At 43.8% G+C, this 25152-nt stretch overlaps 1 protein-coding gene across 4 annotated transcripts in view; it reads left to right on the top strand.

Annotated features, from left to right (window-relative positions):
* Positions 1-25152, top strand: part of LOC147185652 (glutamate receptor ionotropic, kainate 2) — a 75856-nt gene that overhangs the window by 25790 nt on the left and 24914 nt on the right. For 3 of the 4 annotated variants that reach the window (XM_086104051.1, XM_086104049.1, XM_086104053.1), the window contains exons 2-6: positions 5554-5721; positions 5974-6237; positions 10197-10378; positions 12201-12254; positions 14672-14845. In XM_086104051.1, coding sequence (XP_085960177.1) covers positions 5554-5721; positions 5974-6237; positions 10197-10378; positions 12201-12254; positions 14672-14845 — 842 coding nt within the window. The remainder of the gene's footprint in view (positions 1-5553; positions 5722-5973; positions 6238-10196; positions 10379-12200; positions 12255-14671; positions 14846-25152) is intronic. The other variant, XM_086104050.1, reaches the window with a different exon arrangement.

The following is a 25152-nucleotide window of genomic DNA, read 5'->3' as shown; positions in this document are numbered from 1 at the left end:
ATTTTATTTTTTTTATGTTCTGAATAAAGTCAAAAAGGGTTTTTATTGTAATGAAAATTCTTCACATTGCCATGCCTCTTAAAGCGACATGCACCGAAGGACGCTAAAATAGATACTTTTTAAAAAAAAATTTTAATCCATTTGATCCTTGCAATTTATTTTTTCGTGGGCAGTCAAATATGTTTCAAATGTGTTGAAAGCATATGGGAAGGGTAAAACTATTTTTAAAAAAAACAACAGATTTTTAAATGGTCATTTGCTTTCATCAAAATTATCGATCACAAAAGGCGTTTCACTGTATTCCGCAAAATATGTCTGCCAACAGGAGTCGTGAAAGGAGACGGAGGCCATTGCTGATGTCACGCCGTCGACATAAATAAAATGTGTTGAGAATAATTCGACAGTATTGCACTCCATTTTGCCCCATTTGCTTCAAAACGTGATCGATCGCTCGCTCGCTTTCGCACATTTGACAGAATTGTAAAGGAATGAGCAATTGGTGATTATTCCTGGAAAGGGGACTTTGCTGCCATTTCGAGAGCTGCACAAGCCCTAACAAAAAATCCACTATCCAAACTGGGTGATGTCGGCAGTGTCTTGGTCATACTTGTCGGTGGTCTTCCAGTGTAATGTTTGAAGGTCAGTCCATTGCAACGGAAGCGGCAGATTAATGAGCGGGAGTGGCTTTCATGCATCATCTCGCATTTCCAGGCAAACATACAGGGGAGCGTTCCCTCTGGGAATTTACGTGGGAGGGGGGGTTGCATCACATAGTGTGACCCCCACCAAAACCGAAAATAGGTGACGGTCGAGGGGCTTTTACGGCCTGACTGAGAGTCTGCATGCACTCACCTGGGCCACTTAGCCTAACGACGCTTTTGCTCGCCGGTTGCCATGGCAGCGCGGGGGCCCCGCCACCATCCCGCAGCTACGCCGCCGGTCATTAGTCACACAGGCAGTCGGAGACAGGCCCATCCGCACTATCTCGGCGTCCTTCCTCTACCAATCAGCCGCTCGCGCTCCTAAAGCGCCGCTACCTCTCAGCCGTGGCGTCGATGCGCTCGTCGCCATGGCAACATATCTGACTCAATCTCCGTCAGCATCCTTGAGTAAAGAAAGCTAATTGTACTTTCATGCATCGCGTACCGGCCAACCTTCCCCTTCGCTTTCCGCGCATCAAGTCTACTTCCAATTCAAAAGGAATGAACGTGATTTCAGAGTTACGATTGTGTGTTTACTATTATCCCCCCCCCCCGACCCCCCAAAAAAGATAATAAACCAATTTTCTCTGCAACACATCAAAGCACTCGGTTTGCCGTGTGTATATTAAAGGGAGTAAAGCACACATATAAAAACACCCTCCCACGCAGCACTTTCATTTCCACTCGCCTCTCACTCTTTGGCGCTCACACACACACACACACACACACACACACACACACACACACACACACACACACACACACACACACACGCACGCACACACACGCTTGCTCAAGAGAACAGGAGAGCTCATACACAAACATAGTGAAACACTCAAATCGGCAGGCCTGTTTTCTCCCAAAGGGTGATTATCTCGCATTAACTCACGCCGAGCTTTCATTTGCGCCATTATTCACACCCGTAACTCTGATGGTGGCTCTATCGCTCATCTCACTCGCACACACACACACACACACCAATCGCCGCTATGATTCACACACCTGCACCTGCAGTCATTTGGACCAAAACAACATGTTGTGAAACGACAGAACAGGACAGAGGCTATTTTGCTTCAATTATGAAAGTGCTCTTGCGAGAAAGAAAGAAAAAAAAACCCCACCCCAGCTCCGCTGCATAAATTAAGCGCGTGAAAACAATTTTGCATCTGTTTCTTTGAAAGGTGCCACCCAACATGTAGGAGTCCTTTCCGAATTGAATTAGCGAGTTATTATCTGATCATTTCGCAGAGTAATTTAATTTTCGACTCTCAGGACATGCCTAAATGAGTTTTCCCCATGCTGGTGTAATCTTAAAATGATTTAGCATTAGGCTGTTGCACGCTCAGGAGTGTCTTTTTCTTCAATAGTAGTGGTTCAATCTTAGCGAACAAAATTGACGTACCGAATGAGGAAGCCTGATAGTTGTGGAGTCATTTGGCGAGTATGTTTGTACGACTGCGTTGCTGCCCAGTCTCCCTGTCCTTTCTCTCCTGTTCAGTTGACAGTGCAGCATCGTTTTCAAAAACAAATTAGTTGTGCTTCACAAATTCTGCCTAGCAGCGTGTATCCACACAAATGAGTGACTTAACCGAGAAAAATTACCTGAGGAATTCTCTCTGAAGTGTGAAGGACTTCCTCAGTTACAACTACGGCCGAACGAATACATATTTTCAAAATGAAAGCGCTTCAACCAGTCCCGACAGAGTGTATTCCACCTTTTGCCTGAAGTCACTTGAAATAGACTCGAACTCCCCACCACGCCTGAACAGAATAAGCGACACACTGTCGAGTTGGATTTTTAAAGTTTGAAAATTGCCCAACTTAACCCATAGAAAAAAAGATTTGCTGTTCGTTTTCCGTCCCTTTTCAATCCTACTTTCATGTCCAGGCCATGCAGAATGTGGCAAAGAAGGTAAGAGTGTCACCCCCGCTGCTCATTTGAAGTCTGCTTGAATACACCGAGTGAGCTCTGCCTGCTCGCAAGAGGCCGTGAGGCCGGAGCGTAATCATTGTCTATTAGCTGCGGCTGATGTGATTCCAATCATGGTGCATTGCAACTTTCAGGCCTTTTTCTACTTTTTTTTCCCCCCCCTTTAAATGAATGTGAGATGAGATAGATAAAAGAAAGAAATCTATTTCAGTAGCTTACTCAATGACAGCATAACCAAAACGCCTGTACTTAAGTGACTTGATGAGTTCAAATTCATACGCCGCCACGTTTCATCTATTTCCACTTAGTTTAACCGCGTTCAGCTCTCTAGTTGGCCTCAAGGGGAAAGTGAGAATCTAAGGAAATAGCTCACTGTACGCCCAACGCAACTTGCGTTACGTCTCATGCAAATAAGGGTCACGATCAGGTTCTTGTGGAGGGCTTTCCTTCCAACCTGCACACCTGCTGCCCATTTGGTCATCCAAGTGAACCAAGTCTGCTTTGGCGGTCTCTGTCGGATTATTGACCTTGTTGCTGCTCTTGCTCAAATGTTGTTTTCGAGACCTCTCGATCTCGTCATTGTCGTTTTTGCTCTCGAACAAAGTGCCAGCCATTTTCTGTCCGTTATTTACTTTAAAAACATTTTAATATACATAAAGACATAGGTGGGTTTGAATGCTTGGATTCTTTAAAAAAAAAAAAGAAAAAAATTGGGGGAAATTGACTTTTTTCCCTTATTATTATTATTATTATTATTATTATTATTATTATTATTATAATTATTGATTATGTCACACAAATCTAAAAATTGAAACGATTGGATAGATTTTTTAACGCATAAGAAAATATTGCCCCCAAAGCCAAGTCCTACCTCATTTCTACATAAAATATTACACAATACAGTATTAAATCCTCTTGACACTGTGAATTGGAGTTTTCGTTATCAATTGACCAACAGCAATAAATAGTTTGTCAAAAAAGCTGCACCTGTTAGGAGTATTTGGATTGTATTTTTATTGGGTCCTGACTCATTTTTCTTTTTTTGTGGTACACAATTAATATTAACCGGAAGATGGCAGGGGATCCTAGTTATCTTAATTAAAAATAAACAAATCATTTCATATTCTCCTATTTTATTGATATTTTCTGCTCGTTATAAAAAGAAAAAGAAAATCGTTGAGGAAAATCAATGCAAGCTTTTCTTTTCCTTTATTTAATGTTGCAAACGATACCGAGGGGATTGTTTGTAGCTTTAATGGCTTTTGTTCAGTCCCCCCCCCCCCCCCCCAAAAAAAACCCCACATTTCCAAGGGGAGCTGTTTGAAAATTAACTATACCTCAGCGGTAATAATTTAGTCTCAAACAGTGTGTGTTGGTTGCAGTTTATTGTCGCCGCGCTCTTACTTTGTCGATTCCTTCTCATTAAGATCGTCTCCGTGCAGACATCAAGGAAAAAATGAACACGAGCGTGTGGTGTGACATTTGAGAAAGATGTTCATATTCAAATCACGGGCTAAGCTTACCTCTTTGCTGTCTGTGCTCTTGTTTTTTTGTACCCCCCCCCCCCCCATACCCCACCTAACCTCTGGTTTGATGATTGATTGAAATCAATAGAGGGAAATGGGAAAGTCAGCCTTTCCTGTCAAGGCTGAGTGAGGCGGTTAAGGAAGGTCGCCCACCACTGAACTCAACCTTTCATCCGCACGTCATTAATTATACTGAAGAGTGCTGGTAACCAAATGCGCTTATGTTGCCTGTCAATGTACCACTCGGCACCTTCACGCACCATTTCCGGTATCCATCCCAATTTGTTCGTGTTAGGAAATAATGGAAATTGAGTTCCTCTGCTCCAGGGTCATGGCGTCTTCATCAAAAACAGCAGATAAAAAAAAAACTTGAGTCATTTTGTTTCAATGTTTGAAGTCAAATGTTAGCATTCTTTACTCTCATACACGCGTTAAAATTCACTTGACCGGTAGTAATAATAACGCCTGGAATCAATTACATGTGCAATCACCAATGAATGCGACGATTATTGAATGTCAGGGAGAAAGGTCAACCAAATAAACAGTGAGCGCATACTGGACCACCAAGCCCCGCCTCTTAAAGGCACACCTACATGACAATACATCCAGCATTTGCTATGCATTGTATACGTTTTTTTTTTAATGTAATGTATCTATATATAAAGCTGTTGTCGTGGATGTAGCGGTCCCAAGTGATGGAAACATCAGAAAGAAGGAACACGAGAAACTAGAGAAATACCAAGGTCTCAGAGAGGAGTTGGAGAGAGCCTGGAAGGTAAAGGTGACAGTAGTGCCTGCGGTGGTCGGAGCACTCGGGGCAGTGACCCCCAAATTAGATGAGTGGTTGCAACAGATCCCGGGATCAACATCGGACATCTCAGTTCAGAAAAGCGCAGTGCTGGGAACAGCAAGGATACTGCGCAGAACCCTCAAGCTTCCTGGTCTGTCCCCCCCCCCCCCCCCCCCTCGGGTCCTCTCTGGTAGAGGACCCGAGCTGAATGGGGGACGGACACCGCCCGAGGGGTGAGACGAGGATTAAAATTTTTTTTTAATGTATATACTGTGCCAAAAAATGCAATCCCAATCGCTGCTCAATCTGGAATGAATCCAGATTGTGTTTTCAGCATGTAAACGAAGCATGGAAAGTCTAATTCCGTTTTGACATTGTTGGCAATGCTTTCCAGATTTATTTTAAATCTGATCAGATCTTAAAATATTTGACATGTTTGTGCACTGCCAAAAATATGTCAAATGTAATCTGGATCCAGGGAACATATTGGCAACATTGTAAATTGAACAAGAAATTCTTGATCTAGATTATGATTAAAAGAGCTGGAGTGGACTGAAATTGTTCAAGTCAGTTTTTTTTTTTTTGTGTGTGTTTTTCTGCCTACAGGGGGAATATTTGAATCCATCGAAAGCGGCCCCTCGGGAGCGGAGGAACTCGCCTTCAAATTTGCCTTGAACACAATCAACAGGAACCGCACGTTGCTCCCCAACACCACGCTGACATACGACATCCAGAGAATAAACATCTTTGACAGCTTCGAGGCCTCCCGCAAAGGTGAGCAGCCAGCACGGTTAAAGGAGTTTGGGGAATTTTCAACTCGAGTTAGTCTTTATGTCGTTAAAAAAAGGATTTTTTTTAAAAAAAACGTTTTTTCCAATGTTACTTATTTGGTTCGTTTTTGCGAACTAAAATAACCTTGGTAGGCAGGTGGACTCTCTGGCAGCTACAGTCTTTTTAGTGGATCTCATTAGAATATGCTAGTGTCGAAATTGCCACTTTTATGCCTCTTGTCGCATCCTCACCCAGCATGTGACCAGCTGTCCCTGGGAGTGGCCGCCATATTTGGGCCGTCGCACAGCTCGTCGGCCAACGCGGTCCAGTCCATCTGCAATGCTCTGGGAGTGCCCCACGTCCAAACGAAGTGGAAGCATCAGGTGTCTGACAACAGGGATTCCTACTATGTCAGCCTGTACCCGGACTTCTCGTCCCTCAGCCGAGCCATTCTGGACCTGGTGCACTTCTTCAAGTGGAGAACCGTCACCGTGGTCTATGACGACAGCACAGGTACAGGTAACAGCTGCCGCTCTATTTCCTTCTTAAGCCCATAAGCCATTTCCGCAAAGTCGCAGGAGGTTGTTGTTGACGATGGTGAAAAAGCGCTAATCTTTTTTTGCCTTTAGTGGCAAGAGGCACCAGATGGAAACTACAAAAGAGACACTCAAAGAGTTGGGCGAGTGCTTTGCAACCTGTCAAGCTAATTCCAAAATCAATAGCTTACTGTTCTCGCTCGGGTCCTCCAGGTGCTGCTCTTGCCAGTCTTCCTACAAAGACATCAGCAGTACGAGGCTTTAAAAAAAACAACAAAAAAAAAAAGAACAGAGGGAGGACCACATTACCCAGAATGACCCAGCGTCTCTTCAGATTAATGCAATGCCGCACTGTGCCGTGTGTGCTCTGACAGCCGCCATTAATAACACACAGACACTTGATCTCTAAGGGGTGGGTGGGGGGGGGGGGGGGGCTATGAGCCATTTTGTCTCTCCGTACGCTTTGTGAAGGGCCTCATAATGTGCCTTTTAAGAGACCAGTTGTATTTTAGCGGCTTTGATATCTTTACGAGCGAAAAGGTAATTGCCCCGCCGAAGGTAACGACATTCAAATGGTACACAATTTACGAGCTTTTGGGGGGAGATGGCAGCTTAATGCAAGGAAAATAGCGTGCGTTATGAGGAGCTTTGAAATACTGACGAGTGACACTATGGGGGGGGGGGGAATCAACATTTCTGGTGCTCGGGAGTGCATTACATTTCATTTAGTTAGTTGCCACCGACAAGGTTGGATTGGTACAGTATTAGCATACATGACATTTGATGCAATACGATGTCATTCCGCCTCAGCGCTGGTCTGTTTTCGAATGAAGGCTGCTCTAGATACCTCCACCAAAGTGACGGCGTCTTGTTTTGATCAATGTTTGTCTTCACTATTGCCCCCACCACCTAAAAAAAAAAAACGATTTCCAAAATGACGGGGTACCTCGCGAGAGCCCATTTCTTCTTGTTGCTGCTTTAGAATGGAACGTTTCCTCCCAGCCTGCTCTGCTTCTCGATTCCCCTCACATTGAAACAGAAAGAAACTGAAAATCGGGAGGCGGGTGGAGAGCCCAAAACGTAAAATATCTTTGTCGCCATACCTTAAAATGCACAGGAAGTGAGCTTCCTCCAAAACGAGATCTCCTGTACGTCAGAAGAGTGTTTTGGCCTTCAGGATGGTAAAACACAAAAGTTTGGGAAACGCTTTTGGGGAAGAAAGCAATGCTGAGTTCGAGGGTCTAAACGTGGGGGGGGAAGCTCATTAAACTTTGCACACAGGCCTGTCATAAAAATATATATTTGACAGATTTTCTGTGCAATTTTCAATAAATGACTCAGTACCCTTCGCCCCCATCTCCAAATCTTTAGCAACACATTCTCGGTTATAGCTTTCACCGAGATCTGTGAAAATTAGGAGGCTTATGCAACAGCCTAGGACCTAAAAGGAAATCTGCCAGTTAGATTTTTGCCCTTTTGTAGAGTTCAAATTTATCGAATCCTCGTCAAACTTTGGATGTTTTATCGAAAGATGTTTAAGATGAAAAATTATTGAAAGTCTTTTATTTCGTTGCACGCTGTGGTCATTCACTGTTTTCAAAAAAAAATTATATACATATCTATATCTATATATAATGGGGGAAAAATGCTCCCGTTCCGTCAGCTCGCGTCATCTTCCATGAGCAAGGCCACACCCCCTGCTAATTTATAAAGGAACAAAAAAAATAAAAATAAAAACATCATTTTGCTCAACTTTGGTCGGTATGAGTGCCATTCTATTTCCCTTCGTATCAGGCTACATATTTGCCACAGTTCTTATTATCGGATTACACCGGATAACTCCCGGTGATTGTACGTCACATCGCAGCATGCTAGCCCTTTGCGCGTTAACCTTAGATTATCGCCCCTCCCAATGGCCACATTCATCTATGAAGTCCCCTTGACCTCCTCCCCGCATGCCCTGCCTGGGAGCTCAGCGTGTTGTCCGGCAAATCGCCACGGTGTGATGTTGAAAGGCGACATTTCACTCCCACAATCCCCCACTCCTAGACTGGCTCCAAAGGGGGATTTAGGCAGGAGAGTGCCTGCGTAGAACACACCTGACGGCCTGAAAAGTGTGACAGCTGTGTTGCCTCGAAACCCCTCCCACCCGTTGCTGACACCACCACCACCTTCACCTGGCCCCAGGCTCACAAATCACACAGCTTCATGCTCCAGGGCCCTTAGCTACTGATTTGGAGCCTATCTGACGGCTGGCGGGAAAGACTATCGGAGGGGATAAAATATTCACACACAGCCGTTAGAAGATCCAGGGGGGAATGTCTGAAGGCATTAGCTCGAACCCACAAATATCTACACTGACAGTGTTTCGCAAACGTTCCCCTCCCTTGACAGCCTTTTTTTTTTTTTAAGATTAACACCTCCCAAAATGACAGTATGAACACTTCAGCAGACGCGTGTCTGTCCAGCTTCACAACCTTCCAATAGAAGACAATTGGTCTGCATCTCGGGTGTTGACGTTCCTTTTTGAGATGGATCCCATGAGACGTCCAGTGCAACATCCGAAGCTGCACGCAATCCGTTTCCTAACGCCGCTCGACTTACAAATGGTTTCTTATTTCAAATCGGTTTCTCGCATAGAAAATGCGGACAATTATATTTTGATTCCGAGCAACACGTTTCATGAGCGCTTAATGTGAAGGCCTCAATGTTCACAGGTTTGGGCGTTGTCATTTCCTCGCCTTTCCGTGCGGAGATTGGTGTCTTTACGGCAATTTCCATTCCTTTTGGGTTTCACGTTTGGGTTTCACATCAAAAGCTGAATTTGAGACAAAAGTTGAGAAGTCCAGCTTCAAACAAAAGAGAAAAAAAAATCCCAAAAGAATTAGCCTTGCCGTTCCACTGCCTCTGGAGGGGATTGTAAACTTTTGAAGTGAGATCACAAAAAGCCGAAAGCTAAGCAAAATTCATCCTGAAATCTTGCGCAACGTCATACATAATAATTGAATCTTAGATCGACCTCCCACCATTTCCGAGGCACTTGACTGTCAACAAGAGGACTCTCTGCCAGTAATGTAGAAGTCAAGAAAATAAAATATCCCATTTCCTCCTCTTTTCTGCAATAAGGAGACTTTCTGTAACATGTGGGCATCTATTAGAAATCCCCCAAGGAGAGCTTTTGGGAGTTTCGCCATCCTTCCTCACAATGGTTTTATTTTTCACACAACAAGACATCCGTGTTCCTATTTGACACCCCCATCCAGAGATCCAGTCTCGCTCCCGGGGACCCCATTATAGTGCTCACACAGTAGTTCATTTCAACATAAGAAATAGGCTCAGCTATCTTAAAGTGGTTCCATAAAAAAAAAAAGAAGAAGAAGGAAAAAAAAATCCTATCTCGCTCTTCTCTCAGTTCTCAAAATACCCTCGGCCCTCCATCCATTTTTATAACCATGACAAGTAATCATCTCTCCCATCAATCCGGCCGCTTTCATCACTGAACTCTGGAGTTTTTCACACCGGGGGTGGGGGAGGGGGCGACTCATTGTGATCTCATCACAGGGAGAGCTTTCGACCCAAGCGTGTGGTCCAGACTGGAAAAAGGTGAGGATGACATAAGGTGAAAGCTCGACAAACAGAACCCGACGTATACGTACGATTGTCTGGCTTTGCTCCTACTGTAGCGCAACATTCCGACTCTGTGTGAAATTCGCCTCGATAGGTCCATATTGGTATATTTGCTCTCCAAGTATGAGTAGGAGGATCAATGGGGGGGGGGGGGGGGGGGGGGATTAGGGAATCATAAGCGGATGAGCCTGGAAGAACCTCTCGGTTTTATGGCATCTTCACCAACACTTCAAAATGGCGGCACATCAAACAATGCGCGCACAATGCCGTTCTTTTAAACGCTCCGGCAGCGATTGCGTCTCCTTTTGTCTGCAGGACTCATTCGACTGCAGGAGCTGATCAAGGCGCCGTCACGATACAACATTCGTTTAAAGATCCGACAGCTGCCCACGGAGACCAAGGACGCCAAGCCGCTTCTCAAAGAGATGAAGAAAGCAAAAGAATTCCACGTCATCTTCGATTGCGGACACGAGATGGCAGCCTGGATATTAAAACAGGTATGAGTGCCGCATTAAGATTCACCAGCCATAGGGAAGAAGCGGCCATTTTATCCAGCTGATTTCTGAATCCAATTAAATGTGCCCTTTTACATAATGTCTACAAATGGAAGGGGACAGTTGTCATCATCTGTTTTCTTTTGTAGAAATGTCTTTCCATAGCTGGCAATAAAAGTGTGAATGTTTTTTTATATATATAGTGGTGCTGTCAGTATAACGTGTTATCGGCATTAATTGAAATCAGTTTTAATGGGATAAATTTTTTGATCGCGAGATTAATGCGGCATCACGTCACACCGGATGTTTCGTTACTCTAAAAGAATAAAATGTGCTCCAAGTTTGAATAACTGCTCCACGTGAAAAATGATCATGTAAAATTGAAAATCAATATTGTTGTTTCAGTATATATTTGCATTTTGCACAAAGAAAACTGATCCACGATTCCATGTTGATGAGAGCATTAAAATGGGGGAAAAAAGGAAATCAAAGGAAATTTTGAATAGATAAAAATGTCTGATTAATTGCAATTAATTATGAGTTAACTATGACATTTATACATTTGAGCGTGATTAAATATTTAAATCGTTTGACAGCACTAATATATATATTTTTTTTTAGTGCGCAACATATCTAGTTGTGGATCACGAGGGGAACTCAAAGGCAAAAGTTTCACATTTTTAATGAAGTCATTGTCATGCAAACGTCTCCTAAATCTGCCTGAAAGTTTCACTTCAGACTCTTTTAAAAAAAAAAAAAAACGGATGCAAATGATCCCGGATCGTGTCTCGGGCTTGCACATCGGTAATCGCTTTATAAAATATGAGATCTTAGGCGACGAACCCACCCGTCTTCATGGCACAATGGAGGGTTTTAATTAGAATATCTAATCTCACTCACATGCATGCTAAATTTTGTTGAATAGGGCCATATTCTTTATGAGAACTGCGGGGCTTCTAAATGAATGGACGTCGTACCGGCAGCATATTGTCGGCTGAATTGCCTTTACAGCTGCTTCTCGGCGGGAAACAACAAGAATGATTATTTATCGAAGAATTAAAGCAGCACTTAGGAGCTCTTTTTGCTCTTTTCCCCCAACAGTTGTGTATTATAATATTCTCCGGTAAACCACGATTGTCAGGGGAAATAATATTTCGGTGGACAAGTTGACAGAGGCTGAAGCCAGTTAATGACGCATTAGCAGACTTTGTTGATTGTATAACAGCTCATGAAATACAGAAAGGAATGACATTAATGTAATGTCATATTGGTGGACCTGCCACGACTCCTTTGGCGTTATTAAAGTCCGTAACGAAGCATCGCTGCACCTTTTTTTGGGGATATTGAAAATGTAGCAGTCCCAATAATTGGATAGGTCAGATTTTTTTCCGTCGAGGAACTGAAACGCAATGTGGACTGCCCCCTTATTTCTGAGAGTTTCTCCTAAGAATTTGATGGATGAAATACACAAAAAGTCAGGCATGTTTGAGCTCACAGAAAATGTCAGGTTGAAAAATTGGCAATGAGAAAAGTGCCGCGGCTGAAGTAAACAAAATTATAATATTCAAGATCATTTACATTCTCTCGTTTTAATCTTTTTTTTTTTTTTCCATTCCGTCCATCACTCTGAATGTCATATGTTCGTAACAAAAAGTAACCGGGACGCGAGGGTATTGTTAAGTCCAATTCCATCTCTCAGTTGCGTTTTATAAGTCGGGAGATGCGTCATCGTTGTTTTTCGAGGCGGCGCATCATTGCAGATGAAATGAAATGTGGATGTATTGTCGTAACGTGTTCATTTTTGAATGATCTGTGTGACCTTTAGGCTCTTGCCATGGGGATGATGACAGAGTACTATCACTACATTTTTACCACTCTGGTGAGTAAACAGCCCCCCTTTTTAAAAAAAAATATTTGTAAATAGATATACTGTAGCTGTGGTGAAATGATGTTGTTATTTTCGCACTGCTCCATTAGTAGAATTGCTTGTCCAATTTCCATCTGTTTACCTGCTGTGTCTTTGGTCGCCGAGAATAACTCATCCGAGCGCCCGTTCAAAAACAACCCCCCATTATTTAAACCATCAGCTGACTTTGTTGTGATTGACAAGGTTGAACTTTCCCCAATGCAGGCAGCTAACTATAAATACACCCTTTTGAATTTTCAGCGCATTCGACTTCAATCGATTTTTCTCAATCCCTCTACCTCGGCCAACCTTTTGCACCCAAATTCGCCATCCGCAATCTCCAGAGGCAGAAACAAAAGCAGTTTGGAAATATTTGAGTGTGCTTCTGACAGCGTTGCCGTTTGATCAAGCGGCCAACAAAGAGAGCCGCGGATGAAACAAGGCACATCTCGGCTGAACCCGAGTGAGGAGAAGAGGTCTTGGAGCTGGGCTAATAGCCCTGACAAGATGGTACTGTCGGCTATTAGGTCCATTATGGCCCTAATAAACATGTGACACTCTGTTACCTGAGCGCTAAAAGACAAAGGTTGAGCAAGACTGACCTGCAAATGACATGTGACAGCGCAAGGCCATCTTCACGAGGAGCTTATTGGTGATTATAGCATTAGCATTCATTCCCCCTCATACCTAATAAGTCATTTTGGGCAAATCTATGATAAGAATGTATTCACATGACACGAGAGAATGCTACTTTATGCGTGCATCGGTTTCCGTTTTAGGAACATTTCAAGCCCCTTTAATCCTTTCTAGTCTTGAAATGAAAATAAACGGTTCCATCACAAGAGACCGGAAGGGATTTGTTTTTCTTACGGTAAGGCAAAAACAAGGCAGCTTTATTTATATCCCACATTTCATACACAAGGTAACAGAATGTACTTTCCATAATGAAAATAAAACATTTCAAAACAGAGGTAAAATCATCCCTTCTGTTGGCAGCTTATTTCGTTTGCGTGCAGCGCAACAGCGAAATGCTGCTTCACCATGTTTGCTTTGAACTCTGGGATCTACTAGCACTACTTGAGAGTGTATTCTATAGCTGACTACAATCCTTCAACACAGACACCCCAACACTTTTTGGTCATGCCAGCGGCGCATACTTTCACCCCCATTTGATCCACTAACTGGAATTGCCTTTGAAAACCAAACCTATCTTGCACGAATCGAATCAGAGCAATCTTGGCTTTCTGCCCATGCCTCAATCTCCACTGGTGGCTTTATCCCCGAAGACAAAGAAGCCGTTGACAACAGATGTGGTTCATACACAGCAGCTGAGATTATTCCAATCCAGCCGTACTTTGCACATGGAGACAACAAGACTTGCTTCCACCACATCCTTGTTTCTGATGTGACCTGGCCAGAAAATCCCCACAGCCAAACAAACTGGCACAAGATCAGTAAGTGCTGCACAGGCTTAGGCAAATTTTGGGGTGGGGGGGGGGGGGCAACATTACTCTCAATGTGAAACTAGGAAGGACAAGGAGAAACGTCTGATGAACAGGAGCTGTCAAAATATTTCAGTAGCTCTACTCATGTGTATGTCGTGTAAATGTACTGAGCCGAGTCTCCACTGCAGTCTACAAAGCAAGAATTATTTAAGCCGAGCTGCTCAAAAGTTTTTGCTCCCACGGACCTCACACAGGGCAGAAATAATTATTTGACTGTTTGTTTTGTGAGATACCGAGATGATGATTGATTGCATATTGTTAGTTTTTTTTGTCAACCACTGCCTTAGTGCATGCCTGGATGACCTTAATGTGAAACAATTCGTCAGGGGTGGACTTCATCAATACACATCTGGATTTACATTCGGGCGTAAAAGTCAAGAGTCCCGATACTGTTGTCAACATATTGTAAGTGACGCGTATAGTACGTAGACTTGGACCGCATGCTGCTTGTCGGGCGACTTTCTCATCAGCCACTGTCAGATTGAAGGCCAATGCCGCTGTATGTTGGGGGGCAGCCAAAGCGCTGTTACCATGCCGCTTTCAGGTTCAGGCAGCTAACTGTGACACTGGCGCTCCATTTCCGGGCCGCTCTGTCAACAGTGCTGTGACGGCTCGCAGTGCCAGAATGCAGGACAATTGGGTCGTCCTTCTATGCGTGTGTGATAAATGGCAAGGCACCGAACGCCTACCTGTAACCTTGAATGACTGGTGAGAGGACGGAGGGGTGGGGGGAGATAAATAATAGATAAACAACTACCGCCTCAGCGAGAGGTAATATAATGGAAAAACCTTCAACTCTAGTTTCAGGTTCTTTATTTTTGCCATTATTGCAGAAGTGCTCAGATTTGCAGCAACTCATCATGAAAGTTTTGCGCTTGCTTGCAGGACCTTTTTGCCCTGGACATGGAGCCGTACCGTTTCAGCGGAGTGAACATGACCGGTTTTCGCATCCTCAACACAGAAAACTCACAGGTGTCGTCCATTATCGAAAAGTGGTCCATGGAGCGGCTACAAGCTCCGCCCAAACCCGACTCGGGCCTCCTGGATGGATTCATGACGGTAGGCCAAAAACTTTCTCGTTTTTTGCAGCGGCTGAAGCTGAACGCCGCCCCGAGGTGGTACAAGTTGGAATTTTGTCTCCCAGTTTTCTATACCGCTTCAAAAAGAAAAAAAAAAGAAAAAAAGCAGGGGGTGACCATCACGATTCACCGATTCAAGCGAGCATAGAGCAGATTGTGTTCTACCCGAATAACCTCTGTGGCCTCCAAATATTTTTTGCCACATATTCCATCAAGTTCGATGTTACGACGCGAGCTTTATGATGTTTACGCTGCCTGATAATAGCATAGACGGTTCTCCGCAGGGAGCTTTGTGCTGGTGCTCATGGGTTTTAAATGCGCAGTAATGAGCTGGTGTGAATGGTAATAGGCATTTATCTGCCCTCCTGCTTCTCTCATCTCTCCTCCGGGAGCGTGGCCAAAATATGACAATCTGTCAATGTTCGTGCAGAGACCGAGAAGAGAGTTGGCCGGGAAAGGATATGGGGCTTTAGCGGTGAGTGGGCTATTGGATGTAAATTACGGCCTTGTTTTTTTGGGAAGCTCTCCAAGTGTGCGTGGGATAAGGTGGTTTGAAAGTGAAAAAGAGGATTTCGGAGTTCGTTGGGAACAATCAAGGTCGCTCTTTTGGTGTTTTTGTTGTTGGAAACAATCGATTTTCTCCGCCGGGCCTTCAAAGCGCACGCATCTTTCAGCAGGTCTGGCCTTCATCTTGGCATTTTTAAGATCCGGTATCACAGATACTGGTTATTACATTGAAGATGGAACCGAGAGGAACGAAAGGTCAAAGCTCTGATTTCACATTTTCTGCCCTCAAAGAGCGACGGGAGCCGAACCAATCTTATCCTTTCACATAACCTGCTTTAATTACGAAGGCAATTTTGAAGTAGCTTTTCGGCATCTTTAATTACGATTCAAGTGTAAGAAGAAGCGTGGCACGTTGCCCTATCTTATGTTTAACCACTGAATAATGAAATAATATAAAGCTTTTGTGTGTATACATCGTTTTATTTTTCCTTCATCAACTCACATTCACGCATTTTACATTCTTAATCGATTGTACGTTCCTGTTCCTGTTCCTGTTCCTATAGGCAAAGACAAGCTACAGGATGTGTGTGCATATAAGGGAATACTCCCATGAATATTTCATAAATTGCCATGAAATAAATGGCGATGCTGTAAATGAAGGATGTTGAACTGATAAATTACCATTTGCTTGAATCGTGTCAAGTTCCGTGCTACGTATTGGCATATCTCGGAAGACAGTGGGCTCAGTGGGGGCTCTTTTAAATAATCATAAGTCCAGAGGCTCAGGGTAGACTATTTCATTAGTGTGGACTATTTATAAATCCTGGCGCTCATGTATTTTATTCTTTAGAGTGTTCCCACCCTTTATAATGAGTGACTACAAAGATAAGAGCCTGAATATAAAGAGCTACTTTTAATGGTTAGAATAAATGCAGAGGCTAGCTGAGGTTGGGAGGCTGCGGCGGGGGCAACACGTGATAATCATGTTTTTAATTTTGGAGTTTCTCATTTGCGCTTAAGAAGATTTGTATTATTATTTATGACATGCATCCTGCGGCGCTCTCGGCGTCGAAGCCCGCTTGTGAGGGGATCATTCAAATAAAAGCCAGGGGGGAGGCTGCGGCAGTCGTAGCCTAACCTTTCACCCTTTATCCCTCCTGCTCCCCCCCGCCCCCTCCCCAGCCTTTTATTCCCTTTCCCTCGTGCCTTGTTCTTATTCTCTGCCTGGTGGGGGTTGGAAACCTCGCCGGGCTCTGGGAGGCAGGTAATAGTTGTATAGCAATGGTTGCCAGGGCAACCGCTGTCCGGGTCACCTTGTGATTTTTCGAGGTTTGATTGACTGGGGGATGGTTGTTAATGGCTGCGCTGTGAGCATTAAACGCGTGGTATATTTTGCCCCCCCCCCCTTTCCCACGACTTGCTGGCATTAATGTAGAGAGGTGTATAATCTCAGTGACACTCTGCGCCTCGGGTGAGGCCGAGTGTTGTTTCAGGGAAGGGCGCATAATAAGAAGTCCTTCTTTGCCCCTGCAGCCATGAACAAAGCTGCACTTGCTGCGTCGAAACTCTGTTTGGACCGAAGATACTGATTAGTCTGCTTTATTTGGGTTTTTTTTTGTTGTTGTTTTTTTTTAAGCGTATCCTGAGGGAGAATCCAATCAAATGTGAATTAAACACCATTAAAGACGCACAAGATGCGGATGGATGTATGGATGGACCTATTCTGATCATTATTTTCTCGCCTGCCTATAATTGTTGCCTTTAGCTAATAAGATTCGTATTCTTTTTGGTGTTTTGGATCCTTCTAAATCCCCCTTCACTGAGCTCAGAACGTAGTTGGATTTAATTGAAGGAGAGTTGGGGAGGGGGGCGCGGGGGGATTCCCAGATGTGTACCTCGCCAAGGATTAAAGCCCGACCATTTTCTTCATCGGCATCATTGCACTTATGTCTGTTTCATTGAGCTATAATTACCCATCGGGCTCGGTGTTCTCCGGTGTCATCCGCACAATAGAAAATTCTGGTGTAATAGCTCGTTATAATGAGTGGCTCATTAATTGAGATCGGTTATTTGAATAATAAATATGACATGATGGGGCTTTTTTCCCATGGGACGCTGTTAAACTAGAACGCTAGTAAATGGATCGTGCTGAAGCCGAACACGCTTGCTTAAATTAGTGTGGAAAACGGAAATGTGAGCCTGTGTTCGGGAAGGGCGTATTTAACTCATTCACTCCCAAAGACGTCTTTAAACGTCTTTTCAGACTTGGTCTAGAATTGGCTGGTACCGAATGAGTTAAAGAGGCACCGCCTTTACAAAAATAATCATGCTCATTTTTGAGTGGAATTATTTGAGCAATGTATTCGTTATTGTGATCTGTGGTGGTTGGTGGCTAGCTTCTAATTAGGGATGCTCGAGTACCAATACCGTAACGGTATCTGGTCGTTAGCGGCCTTATTTTAAGGTATCGTGTAGGCTGCTGATACCCAGCCACCGATACTGAAGGCAAAAAAATAAATAAAATTGAACATCCCAAACATTGTGATTACATGAGTCAAACAGTCACCCTATTTACAGCTGTAGATACTAATACAAGTCTGTGTACAGTAGGCACGGCGAGAACTGCGTCGAATAGCGACTAGACATGCTAAATATGGTTGTTTCAATTATGGCTTGCACGCAAAACGAGGAGATCACGCAATTTACAGCCGAGGGGATTTTCGTCAACACGATTCCATGAAGTCATGCATCCGCCTCCCTCGGTTGTTCTTCAAGGCTTGCGTGTGCTTCCATAGGAAACAAATTGCTTCCCGCTTCCAAGGGATCCTCAGGAAATGATGCATGCCCATTGCGCCAAGTCTGCAACACGCGTTCGTTTTGCCTCCCGCTTCCGATTGGACACTCGTTTCTTTCATGCTTGCATGCAGATTTATGTGCAATTAGCAAGGAGATGATTTTATTTTTATTATTATTTGCGATAGAGACTTGGCCTCTGCATCATTTGCATCCCCGTACGTAATCACTCCTTGCAAAATAATTTGTCAAAATAGGCCCCTCGATGTGATGCTGGAATATGGAGCATGCATGCATTTTTGCATAATGGGAGTGACAACTGTGGATGCAATTGACTTTATGACCAGACTCTTGGCTCAGTGTAGTAGTTAGATGGATTATTGGTCATGAGTTTTTAATGATATGTGGTGGTAAGGTTTTATAGAGTAGAGCAAATGTGGAGAAGGATGTGAATTTGCTCTTCTTTTTAACATTTGATGTCGTACCAGAGTGCACAGCAATTTTTTTTCTTGCGTTCATACGAAATGACATTTGTTGCCACGTTGTGCCTCGTTCTTGTCATGCTGATGGCCGAGGAAACGGTGGAGCTCTGCTCCCGATTGAGTGCTGTCCTCGTTTTGTTTGTTTTTTTTTTATTTTGATTTTTTGCGATAACGTCTGATTCCATTTTGTCGCGGCGCCGCTTGAATCTGACAGTGGCGCTACACTAACCGCCCAGCCCCCCCCCCCCCCCCCCCATGGCTCCATTCAGACAAAATTTCAAGTGAATAATGGTCATCTGTGGGTGGTTAGCCCTTTCTGGTCCATCCTCCTGGTCAGATGACAGATTCAGCATTTTTGCCTGAAATGAATCGATGCGCAAATAGGATTTACTGGATAGTATATTCGGCATTTGTGGGTGAGAGGCGGGGGGGGGGGGATTTATTTTATTTGTTCAAAGCTTTGCAGCCTAAATTAAGTTTTACACAGCACTGGGTGTGCTTGCGTGCAGCATCCACACCTAATATAATTCTGCAGCCATTAAGGAGCGAGGCTTGACTGACAGCTCAGCACTGTTATCACTCCGCGTATAAGCTTATCATATATTGCACCCTGTCAGCAAGTCAGCACACATTGCATGGCAAGCCTTATTTGGCAAAATGTTTCGGGTGAATACTTATTTACCGTTGGAAAGCGGCGTCCGAGTCAACATTTTTATTTGCGGCGGCGCAGGAAACTATGCCGCTTTAATTTGGGGAGGTTAAGGACGGTTCATGACTGTGTCCCCAGTGGGCCAAGGAGAGAGAGAGAGAGAGAGAGAGAGGCTTTTTCAAGACGACGGCTGTGGAGAGCAGACACTCGGTGCCCTGTGCCGGGCACCACCAGCTGGGCTTGGCACAGCATCAACATCATTAGCGCCAATGCTCCCTTGGCCAATAGAAGCCTTTCTGTGGGGAAGGAGAGGCAGGAAGACACAGTCTAAGATTGCCTTGTGTCCTGGTGTCTTATATAATAGTCGTCATCTGAAAGCCGCAATATGTCACCGAATGGTCTTGAAATCACAGAATTATTTCGACGGAGGCGCTAGCTTGTGATGCGGTAGTAGCACATCTGTCCTTACCCCTCGTGCACTTCCTTCATTTTAGCTACGATTCCCATGCGCTGTTTTATAAATACAACTGTCCAATGTCAACCAATGGCTAGCGACGTAGAGTGAAAGCGACAATTGCAAAGCTTTGTATGACACATCTCCCAAATGATCCACCGCAGTGAAAATGACAAGAAGAGGCTGCATCCGAAAAGGAAACGATTTGACAAGTTGACAGTTAGCCTCGCTTCTTGTATTTTCTCCTTCGACAACAAATGTTTCTTGTTTTCTGGCTGTCTGGATGTCTTGCAGCACCATACTGCCACTCACATGTCAGTCTCGGTACTACAATAGATCATCATCTTGAATATGGCGCCCACTCTTAACTCATTCACTCCCAAAGACGTTTTTAAACGTCTTTTCAGACTTGGTCTAGAATTGGCTGGTACTGAATGAGTTAAGAGAAGAAACACACTTGTAGCTTTATTACCTCATCATGCATGTGATTTCTTACCTTTTCAAAACCAATCCCGTTGTCAAAAATGAGTATTAGTGTATCCCAGCGAAGCGGTAATGTTGCACAATATAATGGGGGCACAAGCCATTGCCTTCGTGATGTTCTGCAGTGGTGCTGTGACATAGGAGGACCGTAGAGGGCTGCGGCAGTCATGAGTTGAGACAGCAGGGGGGCATGTGTGTCACGGTCACACGAGCGCTCAGGAATATTGCCTGGCCTTGGGGGAGGAGGGGGGTGGTCGTGACAAGCCATCATCCCTGGCGGAGCCCGCCCTCCCCAACCCACCTAGTCATCAAGACAAGCACAAACGTCATGCTGTGCAGAATATGGAGCAATATCACGACGAAACACAAAAGTACATCATCTTGCACGCAAAATGAAATAAGTGAAGGGAAAGAATTGGTCTAAGTATGCCTCAGACGTTGGACAAAAACTTGGAGGTCCAACTGTCGTCCATGTTTGACCCTGCAGCAAACTGATTCCTGTTCCAGCATAAATCTCCTGCCCCTTAAATCTTTGCAGACGCTTAAAAAAAAAAAAACTGCAACTGAGGAGAAGCACAAATATCCAAATTGGCATGTCTCGCCTCTGTAGCCTTTGAGCTAAAGTGGCCCGAGGTAAGCTGACAGAAAAGGTCCTCGTGTTAAACCGTCTTTTGAGAAGACATACAGTACCTGGCGGTGGCATGCTGCTAATTAGTGAAAAGTGGCCAGCCAGCTGTCACTTGGAAGATCTATTTAGGTAACGCCATACCGCAGTCTATAATGACTCACATCGGAAAGTTACATATTTTAGAAAACCTGCAGGGATGTTTAAGTTTTAGCTTTTATTGCGAGGAGGGTGAGGGGGCAGTTGCAATTCCTTTCTCTGAATACGTTTGTTTTTGCTGGCAGGTTACAGAAGAGGGAAAACTATGTGGGAATTTTTCTTTTAAATTGTATGCAAAGTCGAAATGTCAGGAGGCAACCTGTGTTTAGATGTATTGCGTGTCGACAAAATAATCGTATTTTCTTCCCTCTATCCCCACATGAGCCACTCGTTAGACCAAAAACTCTGCAGTATTCCACACTGCTTCCAACACTTTCAAGTGTGCTTGCTTCTCAAGTGGAACCGTGAATGGGCTCTCACATAAATTCAGCGCCATCACTATTACCCACAGATCCTCAATGGCAAAAGTTTTATTTTCCTGTGACATAAAAAAAAAAAAAAACCCACCAACACGCATAAATAAATGAAGACTGCCGTGCCACTTTGAATGCAGGATGTAGAATTGCAACATTAGATAGTGGGAGACAAAAAGCCACAAATGAAGAAAAACAGTGGTGACAATGGCGACGCCCCTCACTTTGATAACGTAAAGAAAGCGCGAGCGAGAAGGATGGAGAAATGAGAGGATAAAAGAAGATATTGACAGGGTGAAAGGAAAGAGGTGAGAAGGCGAGATGAAACTGCATGATGCTGCATTACTTGCCTACATCATCTGACGAGAGCCCACTTAGAAACCTGAAACATCCACAATATGCCTTATAAATCACTTCTCTTTCTCACATTTCGGCTTTTTCGACGCTTTCTATCACTGCTTTGCACAGCTTGCAATGCAGCAACTCACTTTTATGGGCAAATGTGAGTCACACAGTACGACACTCAATGGCTGAATGGCTCTATCGATAATGGAAGCGAGCCAAAAAACAACAAACAATGAGACTGGGTGTTGGAAATAATGTTCAACACTACCACAAACTGTATAAAATGTTCTTTTTACAGACAGCTTGACAAACAACCGGCCAGTAGCTAGCTTATCTTTTCTGATCTTACTTCATCTTATCTTGGACATTATGCTTAGAAAACCGCAAATTTTTCAGGATGTTCTGTTGACACAGAGCGTCGACAAATGATTAGCACACTTAGCTTGGCTTTGTTGAGCTCGGTTTGTGATCTTCACTTGGCAAAGCTCAACTTAGCCTCGCTTAGCTTTGAACATAACAGTCCGAAACCAAATGGGACTGGATGTTAGCAATAATGTTGACACATCGACAACCTATATTGAATGTTCTTTTTATACACGTTTGACAAACTACTGGGAAACAGCTAGCTTAACTTCGGTGAGCTTGGTTTATTATCCTAGCAGAGCTCAAATTAGCCTAGCTTAGCTTTGTACATAACAGTCTGAACCAAAATAAGACTAGAAATGTTATTTATTCATTTATTTATTTGGATCGGCATAAGTTTATCAATGCCTTTCATCAGTTGGGATTTTCAGATTTGGAATTAGAATCAGTTTATCTTAAAATAAGTGCAAACCTATCGGAATTCCTGTATCTTAAATTAGACAAAAACACGTTAATAGCAAAAGTAATAATGTATGTTTTTTTTTGTTGTTGTTGTTGCACACTTTAAGCACTTGTTAATTCAGTCATTAGATTTGCTAAGGCGTCACTTTAGCTACATGTGCAGGAGTCTGATTAGCTCCTCCACAGGAGTCGGTATTCTTGCCAAATTGTAATTGTGTGCAGACATCTCCCAGCATGTAAACACCACAACCGAGAGTCCAAAGCTTGCTTCACACTTTCTTGCATTAATCATTGCACTTTTTCCACGCCGAAAACTCCGCTTGACAAATGCCGCTTGTAAGTCATACATTTGGAGACACCGACAGTGGCGTTTGTGAATTAAATGCCCGCATCCAGTACCTAGTGGAGCGACGCACATGCATATGAACTTGGTAATGAAATGAATAATTAGCCCACTCGTCTAGTAAATCATCAAGTCCCACGGGGCCGTCTGTGGAGCGAGAGCGGCTGCGGCGCCGTGAAAACAGCCAGCGTCCCTTTTCGGTGGCAGACTGTGACGCTGATGGTTGCCGTTTTGGTGTGTGTGTGCGCGCGCGCGCATGTGTGTGTGTTGTTGCTATGTGCCCGACAGCTGCAGAGTACTGATGCATGGTGAATAACAGGTCAGGCTTAATCTCGTTAAGGCTAATCAGATGTATATGATATGTAGAAACCACCGCAGCTGCACTTGCAGTCCATCACTGGGCCGGCGGTCGCGTGCGTTTGTGGATGTTAGTGTATGTTTGTGCGTGCGCGCGGAGTTGAAATGAGAAAAAAGGATGCCATTTTTCAGAGTGCTACATTATCAGAGGAATTATGGAATTATGCGCAGGTGGATGGATGGCGTGAATACTGATACGGCGGGAAGGAATATATTTGTATAAATGTTCACACAGCGGCGTTTTTCACTCCTCCTGTTCCAAATGAGGAAACCGGATGCAACTTGGGTAAATGAGGCGTGCCTCCGGAGAGTTGGGTTTTGTTGCTGAGTGCATGTGTTGCGCATGTGGCATTCTCACCACTTCTGTGGCGATGATTTGTTTTCTTTCTTACATATACGGTGTGTTTTTCGATTAGAAAAAGTGATGAGGCCCCAACCACTTAAGGGGATGATGCGCTTGTTTAAAAATGACTTTAAATTTCCCGAACTCAATAAAATCATTCGGGATTCATAAACCTTGGCAACTGAAGCACAACTTTAACTGTCTCAGTCGATGCCAACAGGTAGATCAACGGAAATTGCACCCCATTGGTCATGTCACACATTCTCCGGACTGCTTGTTGCCAGGAAAATTTCAGAGCACCACCATTTGTGGCCCCAAAGTCTCCCCCGCACCTCCCCACCCCACAAATAAATTAAATAAATCTGCCCCGCCTCCTGAAGGAATGACTCCAAAAATACTCCACTGGTAGAAGGAGGATCAGGATTCGAATTGTTTTTTTGTTGTTGTTTTTTTCCAATTTATTTAATTGTATTTTCGAAGCGGTCTGTTTATTATTGGTTTATTTATTTTTTCGGAAATGCTTCATTTTCGTCTGTGTATTTATATTGTTTAGTTTTAGGATTCGTTTTAGATTTTACAGACGGTGTTTCCCTCACATCGCCCGGGCAATAAGTGCCATGATCCCCGTGACGTTGACACCCTTCTAAACACTCGTTACACTGAACAAATGTAACTTTAAAAAATGCAAAATATGAAGAATAATTACAGGGAAATGTGTGATCAAAGAATATGACGCAAAACACCGAGTAAGTCTCATTTTTCACAGTACAGTATGTGATATAAACTGAAATGAAATTAATACTTGGTTAAATTTTACTGACCTAATGAAGTGGCGCTGTGAGTGTTCTCATAAAGTCCTGTTTGCATTGGAGTTTTATTAAGATGATTTCTTGAGATAATTTTTACTAGATGTCCGCCATCGGCGAAGGAAGAGACATAAAAGTAGTTCTCTTGGAGTTGTTGGAACATGTTTGCTGATTGCCTAATTTCATATGGGAGCCGGCACAAGAGCCCCCCCCTCCCACTTCACCCCGCTGCCATGTTGTTTGAAACCTTTCCCCTGAGCGCCCGAGTGTCCCTGTTGGTTGGAGATTGGTTTCACTTAAAGCACTTAAAACAGCTCTCAGCAGCCACGTTTGGCGCCGAAGCAAATATCCAGATCACACTTGGATTGTTTTGAAATGGAAGGCAATCTGCCCGAGATGTAAGCCATCATTTCACGTTTGCTCCCTTGATCTGTCTCTCTTTCACTCGATGCCACCCGCCTCTTGTTTCCCCTCACAAGCCAGTGCATTGAGGAATTGCTCTTCTCTAAAGACCTTTTCAAGTGTGGAGCTGAAATATGACAATGAATGTATGCTCTTAAAATATTCCAAGATTCTGCAATTCGCTCACAGCGGTGAGCAAAGGATGATTTAAATAATTAACAACGGAGTAAGAGACGCCGGGGAACCGCAAGACGGATGAACACGTTGCTGCCTTTTGTCTCCCTCTCGGGCATTTACTTTAATGAGCCACGTCTTTCAGCACTTGTGTGGCTTTGACGGGGACTCTTGTCAGTCAAATTGT

Source organism: Hippocampus guttulatus, chromosome 23, assembly GCF_054856545.1.
Source record: "Hippocampus guttulatus isolate MCC_2025c chromosome 23, RoL_Hgut_1.0, whole genome shotgun sequence".
In the NCBI taxonomy this organism is placed as follows: domain Eukaryota; kingdom Metazoa; phylum Chordata; class Actinopteri; order Syngnathiformes; family Syngnathidae; genus Hippocampus; species Hippocampus guttulatus.
The sequence above is the reverse complement of the archived record's forward strand: the minus strand, read 5'-3'. Positions and strand labels throughout refer to the sequence as shown.